This window comes from Etheostoma spectabile, chromosome 15 (genome assembly GCF_008692095.1).
Source record: "Etheostoma spectabile isolate EspeVRDwgs_2016 chromosome 15, UIUC_Espe_1.0, whole genome shotgun sequence".
In the NCBI taxonomy this organism is placed as follows: domain Eukaryota; kingdom Metazoa; phylum Chordata; class Actinopteri; order Perciformes; family Percidae; genus Etheostoma; species Etheostoma spectabile.
The window spans coordinates 18,041,640-18,048,624 of record NC_045747.1 but is presented as its reverse complement, the minus strand read 5'-3'; the positions used below and the strand labels follow the sequence as shown (position 1 = coordinate 18,048,624).

Below are 6,985 nucleotides of genomic sequence, written 5' to 3'. Positions count from 1 at the left end.
TCCTTCTCCTGACCTACAAAGCTCTAAATGGTCTAGCACCAACATATATAGACCCTTATTGTCCTACTAGAGCAATACAGAATTCAGAGCTAAATGTGGTTCCTAGAGTCTCTGAAAGTAGAATAGGAGCCAGAGCCTTCAGCAATCAGCAATCAGGGTCCTCTCCTGTGGATCCAGCTGTTAATCTGAGTTTGAGGGGCAGAAACCGTTACCCCATTTAAGAATAAACTGAAAACTCTCCTCTTTGATAAAGCTTATAGTTAGGAAGTGAGGAGTTGCAGCGTCCGCCTAGCCAAGCCCACCTGCTTCTCCTCATAGTCGTCAGATTAATTTACCATGTAATCAATAATATAATAAAAGTAGAGGGAGGCAGGCCAGTACAGCCCGATCCAGCTGGGGAGAGTTCTAGCCCGACCAGGCTCCTCTCCTTAACCCGCCTCTCTTAGTTATGCTGTAATAGTTTTAGACTGCCGGGGGATTTCTTTCCTTTGACACACTGAGCTGCTCTTTCCTTTTCCTTTCCATGTGTGTGCATCCATTCCCAGGGATGCTTGTTACTAACCTAGTTCTGGGGTCCTGCTGCACTACACCCTGCTACGTTCGGCTGTGTCCTGCTACAACCAGCTAAACCCTGCTGTGCCACGCTACATACTGTAACGCCCTGCAGCGCCCTGCTATGACATGAACTACCACTACTGCCATTTTTTTGTCACAGTTCCATTTTCTTTTTTGTGATTGTTATTGCCACTGTGCATCACATCCACAACCAGCACCGTCAGACACTACCTACCAAGAGCCTGGGTCTGGCCGAGGTTTCTTCCTAAAAGGGACTTTTTCCTCGCCACTGCGCATGGTTGAACTGTCGCACCATGCTTGCTCTTGGAGGAATTACTAGAATTGTTGGGTCTAGACCTACTCTATCTGTAAAGGGTCTCAAGATAACTGTTGCTTTGATTTGATACTATAATAAAATTGAATTGAAGTACAACACTCACTTAACATATGAGAAACAGAGAGGACAGTAAGAAATGTAAAAAAATACTGTTAAGTGAATAATTGTGAATACAATAGAATTTCACAAAAAATATACAATAACAATTGGAGAGAGGGAAGGAATAGTGCAATATCATTAGGTACATCTGCACAATCTAATGCAATCCAATACTGCTTTAATGCCTACAATGTTGAGTATTTAGTTATAATTGTGTATGTAAATATGGAGGACAAAAAATGAGAAACAGCTCTCCAGTACCACATCTTTAAGTAAACATCTAACATCTTTAAGTAAAACCTCAATAATGAACATATAATCAATGTTTACATATACATGTTTACACATATATACGCAGTTGTACTGAATTGCTACAGATTGTACTGGTGTACCTAATAAAGTGGCCACTGAGTGTACATACAGTCAATGTGTCTAATGTTTGTTATAGCTGTCACACTTCAAGAATTGTATTCTGTTATTTTATCTGTTATTTAAACATGAATTATTTTTTATAAAATAAAGACTTTTAAAATGCATATTGCTGTTGTTAGCTACCAAGCATGACATGAAAAAACTGTCACATTTTCTGCATACAAGTACTGCAACAAGTTTTCATGTTCAGAGCGGCAATAATTCACCAATAAGTTGATTGACAGAAAATTAAGAGGCAAATATTTTGATCATTTATTTATTGTTTTTGTTATTTTATAAAGCAAAAATGCCAGACATTTTGTGGTTCTAGCTTCTGATATATGAGGATGCCATCCTTGTCTTTGTCATGTATGAGCGTAAACTTATGATCTTTGAGTTTTGGACTGTTAAAACAATGTATCTGCTAGAGCTAGGGAACATTTGAATGTGTAGCTTTCAGTATTGTATTCTCTGATTGTGATCAGTTAGTTGTGAAGACACAGTTTTAATGACAAACTTTAAAAGCTCTAAATGGCTACATAAAAGCTCTCAGTTCCTGTTATCTAGCCACTGATATACCACAGACCCCACAAGTTCCTTTGCTTTGGGTTGACCTATTGTTGCAGAGTAAGGTTAGTCCTGCTGCAGCTCTTCCTGCACAGTCAGCAGATCTCTGGGGGGGGGCAATATTGTGAGAAAGAGCTTCATGTTCCTGGGATTAGGGCCGGGCTAAACAACCACAGCCTGACTCTCAGGTTTACTGTAAAAAAAATGAGCCACGACTCAAACTCCATCACACATCAACAGTGGAGCTGATTTCTTTTTAATTGATAGTTTGGAACCTAGACCAGGTATTCGGGTATGTGGATTACAGCACAGACAATGTACAGCCTCTCTCTGAGTTTGTTTATCTACACTAAGAATAGCTTCTGTGTAGATTATCCTCCTCTACAGTGTGTCTTTAATCAAAGTTATCTTCTGGTTTTTCAACATCCTCAGTAGATGTCCTTTCAACTGAATGGTGAACACTTTGTCCTTTCATTGGGACATGGTGACAGACAGCTTGTCCTGTGTGGTCACTCCTGTTTCCCTCTGAACCTACAACACATCTCCGTAGTCCAAGAGCCAAATCCACAGTGTTTCCTTCCTCTCTGGCCTCTCATAGCCACCTGACTCTGTGACTCTGGGATTTTTCTCCTTGTGGTTCTTAGCGTAAGACGTTCAATCCAAGCTTCTCATAAACCTGTTAACGCCATGTCTCTCATAAGCCTGCGTTGGCCTCCGTCTGCCAACACACTGCCAGGAGACTCTCAAGGATCTTGTGAGGCATTCAAAGACCTTCTACACCACAACAATTTAATCTAATCTAATCTGATCTATCTACTGTAAGTACAGTTGATAGATCAGAGGAACCATTCCTTTAAATGTGCTGTGTGTTGTATGCAATCAAACTTTGTTATTACAGTAGGGCCGGGCGAGATGGAGAAAATCAGATATTATTAACCAAATACCTTTATGTCAACATTGCAACAATGTTGTAGGGTTGACAATGGGGTTACACAAAGACGTTTGATGAATAATCATCAATTATGTGGATATAAGGACTAAGTAGAGGAAAATAATCTAGTCACATATCCCGATACTACAGTAGTCAAACTGACTTGACTTGAATGTTTAAAATTTGTCATTGTCACATTAGCTAACAGATAATCTGCAACACTCCCCTCCCTCCCTCCCTCCCTCCCTTCCTCACTCACCTGTCTGTGGCTGTAGCCCTGCAGTAGCAGGAAGTATGGGAAGTCAAAGGGTGGGTGAATGGAGTACTGGGTGGTGTTGTCGTCGCTGCTCTCCGTCTCCTCCTTCTCCATGCCCAGTCGCAGGACGTCCTTGTCAGCCTCGGCCTCTGGATCCTCTCTGAGCGCGCTCTGTTGGGCCCGGCTGGCCTCCTTCCCCATCGCAGACAGATCCATCTCGCTCAGACTCCTCCAGATGCCGAGTCCGTCCACATCCTCCCCGCTGCCGTCCACAAACAGGGAGGTCACTCTGGAGCGGCTCTTCTGGAGCTTACGAGCCTGAGCATTGATGCCTGGATCGACAAGAAGACAGGGTGTTAAACCAAAAGATATTTGTATATCTGTATATCAAAAGATTTACAGTATGAAGGTTCATGATAATACAATGCACAACTGATGTCTGGAAAGAGCAGAGCAGAAAAACTCACAGGATTAGAGAGACCATTTATACACGTAGTCAAAATGTACATTTAAAATGATGTCTGTGGATTTAACTACTTGCCAGTTTGTTTTTCCCTTTACTTTAAAGGTCCAGTGTGTAATGTGTTTAGTTGTTTATTATCAAAATCGGTGTTCAAAGACTTGTCCTTTATCATTAATATTTGCCACCACCAAGTATTCCTATTGGCTTGAAATTTTACATTTCCATTTGCCATCTTGAAATACCTTAGCCGGCAAGGGACATACAGGACATACTGCTCCATCTTTCATGTTTTTGCTGTCACATGATAAACTCACAGGTGCTTCTAATGCTGCTGATGGGTATCGTCGCTTGCAGGCCACAAGCTTGAAGAAGGAAACATGGAGGACCACACGTATTCAAAATCCTAATTTCAGGATCAGGAGTCTGCTTCTTCGCCCAGAAAACGGATATTGAAAAGAGCAAGAAACCGGCTTTTTGAAGCGTGAAGGCTACCGTAGCTGTAATACGTACTTTGAACTGCGTGGTGCGAGAGAGTTGATTGCGATTTATGATCTCAACGCTAGATGGGAGAAATTCCTACACATTGGACCTTTAAGTTTTGCGTCTAGAGTTCATTTTACTAATGATAAAGATTGTGATAATCGATCAAGAATTAATAAAGGTTGTATATAGTAGATAACAAAACACGTTTCTAATTAATCATAGTTAGTCTCTTGTATTTTTTACTACTAAAAAATCAGACATGGAGTTTGGAAGGTACAGACACACAGATTCATATTAACCTTACAATCTGACATCAATTTCCCAAAACAGAAAGCAGAACAACAGAAAAGAGCAACAATTAGACAAAATGGTGATTTAAAGTGAAACCTATGTAACTGAATGCCTAACCAAAACAATTAACAATGACCAAAATCCCCCCTGAAATCACTCAATCAAACAGACTCCAACATGACGCTTCACTGCACTGGCACCGCATCAAATAAAACATAACCAGAAGGAAAGAAAGGAAATGTGCGGGGAAAGTGAGATGTGACCACCTCTATCTGATGCCAACAGCCGCTCTGGCGGCCTGACGTAACACAAACACTATTCAGCTCATTTGGAGCCATTAAGCACAGAGGAATGTCCACCGAGCCCCGGCTTCACACCCAGCAGCTCTGCAGCTCTTATCAGCTGTGGAAGTGGGTGTTTTCCACATTGTTCAGCACCAGTGTGGGAGACCGGGCTCAGTGCCTAAAACACTGGCACTGTAGAGGTAAAGGGCAGTGAGAAAACTGGGGTTTGACTGATGTTGACCAATATTGATATTTCAGGCACATTGATATGACATAAACTGCAATATGTAAATGTGCTGTATTTATATAGCGCTTTTCCAGTCTTAACAACTGCTCAAAGCGCTTTTACATCTACAGGAGACATTCACCATTCACACACATTCATACACTGTGGCCAGGGCTGCCGTACAAGGTGCCACCTGCTCATCAGATAAACATTCATACACATTCACACTCCGATGCGCAGCACCGGGGGCAACTCGGGGTTCAGTGTCTTGCCCAAGGACACTTTGACAATGACTGCAGGGGCGGGGATCGAACCACCAACCTTCCGGTTACCGTTCTACCACTGAGCCACAGCCTTCCCAATAGGGGGTGCATGATTCAGAAAATGTCGCAATTCGATTCAATATCGATTTCTATCTATTTTCAATTCAAAAATGATTCTCAATTTTTTTTTAAACAATTCACAGTATGTAAATGCAGTTACTTCACCAAACAAAAAAATAAAAATAAAAAATATGAATCCATTTTTTCTTTTTCATTGTTCTGATGCTGGGAAACCCTTTCATACAGAAGTAAGACACTTACAACCCTAATAATTCACCAAAATACAGACCAATGAAATTCATTTAAAGGAATAGTTCGACATTTTGGAAAACACTTGCTTTATTATGACAGTTAGACAATATGATTACTATATAAATATAATATACATATAATATGATGACTATTTCCTGGCAAGGCGCAGGCCCTTTTACTGGGAGCACATGTGACTCCCAGTAAAACCGTTAATTGTTGTTTTTACACTTCTGTTACGGTATGGAGTTAATTATTGAGCTTCAGAGGTGCTGGATTAAATGACCATTAGACAGTCTTCAGTGGTATCAATCTTTTCATCTCACACTCAAACAAAATAAACATATTTCCCAAATTGTTGAACTGTTCCTTTAAAACCCAACGTCTAAATCCAGACTAATAAAATACATGTTAGTGTTTTATTTCAGCCATACCACCTATCTATCTCCCGTCTCACAATGTTAACAAAAGTGAAAAATAATTTGTGCATCTGCAGCGTGATTTGAATCTCCCCCCAACTTTAACAGGTTCTTTCTTGGCCCGTGCTACAATCTTCCATCAGGTTTCATGAAAATCGGGCCAGTAGTTTTCTGTCATACAGCAGACAAACTAGAGGCTGACAATTTTTCGGGAGTCCCGCGGTACGGTAGTCAATCTCACTGTTTGTAACGTGATAGGGACGGATAGAGCATTGAAATCAACAGGAGCGGGAGGGAGCGGGAGGAGTCTTTTTAGAAAAAATAAATTATTTAATAAGTAATGACACTACACAGTGTCATTATGGAATCATAAAGACAAGGGGAAGTTAAGGCTATAATAGGCCTATGTGTGCGGTTGACTCAACTGCAAAACGCAGTAATAGTTTGCTCTTTTTGGTTTGTCTGAATTCCTGTCAGATCTACCTGGCAACACGGAAACTCCTGCGTTGTTGCTACGCCACCTGGGGAAACTAAGTGGTGTGATGTCCGACTGTTTAAAAGTGTGCAGCTTAATACTAGTCAGGTGGTCAGATGAGTCAAGTCCATTCATGACGTGGATGGAATATGACGTGGACAACGACAATGCAGGATACTATTTTAAAAAGAGGAGACAACAGATAGAAGGTAAGATGCTAATCCAGTCTCTCTGCAGACTCAAATACGTTGGAACACAAGGAATTCGGTAGTCTTTCTCTCAGGATCTCGCAGGACAGGATTTTTTGTTTTGGGAGGGGGGGGGCATGAAACAGAAACATGATACACTAACAGTCGTCTTGCCAGTGAGTCCTGTATCTTATACTGGGTGTTATCACTCTACACCAAGTTTGACTGCAGAATGAACTCTAACTAACTGACTGTTTAATAAAGGAAAACATGCTACAGAAACAACATTTTGAGGTATTATCTTATTTTCACGAAGCTGCGATCAGGTAACCTGGAAATCTTGACCCAAATCCGAAAGACTAAGGGTCTTGCATCAAGTAATGAAAGTCACCCATCTTGAGGGGCGGCACCAAGCGTACATTTGAAAA

General features: G+C 41.1%; 1 protein-coding gene across 5 annotated transcripts in view; it reads right to left on the bottom strand.

The window, feature by feature from the left end:
- Positions 1-6,985, bottom strand: part of radil2a (Ras association and DIL domains 2a) — a 55,439-nt gene that overhangs the window by 26,170 nt on the left and 22,284 nt on the right. For all 5 annotated transcript variants that reach the window (XM_032537044.1, XM_032537042.1, XM_032537046.1 and 2 more), the window contains one exon: positions 3,160-3,488. In XM_032537044.1, coding sequence (XP_032392935.1) covers positions 3,160-3,488 — 329 coding nt within the window. The remainder of the gene's footprint in view (positions 1-3,159; positions 3,489-6,985) is intronic.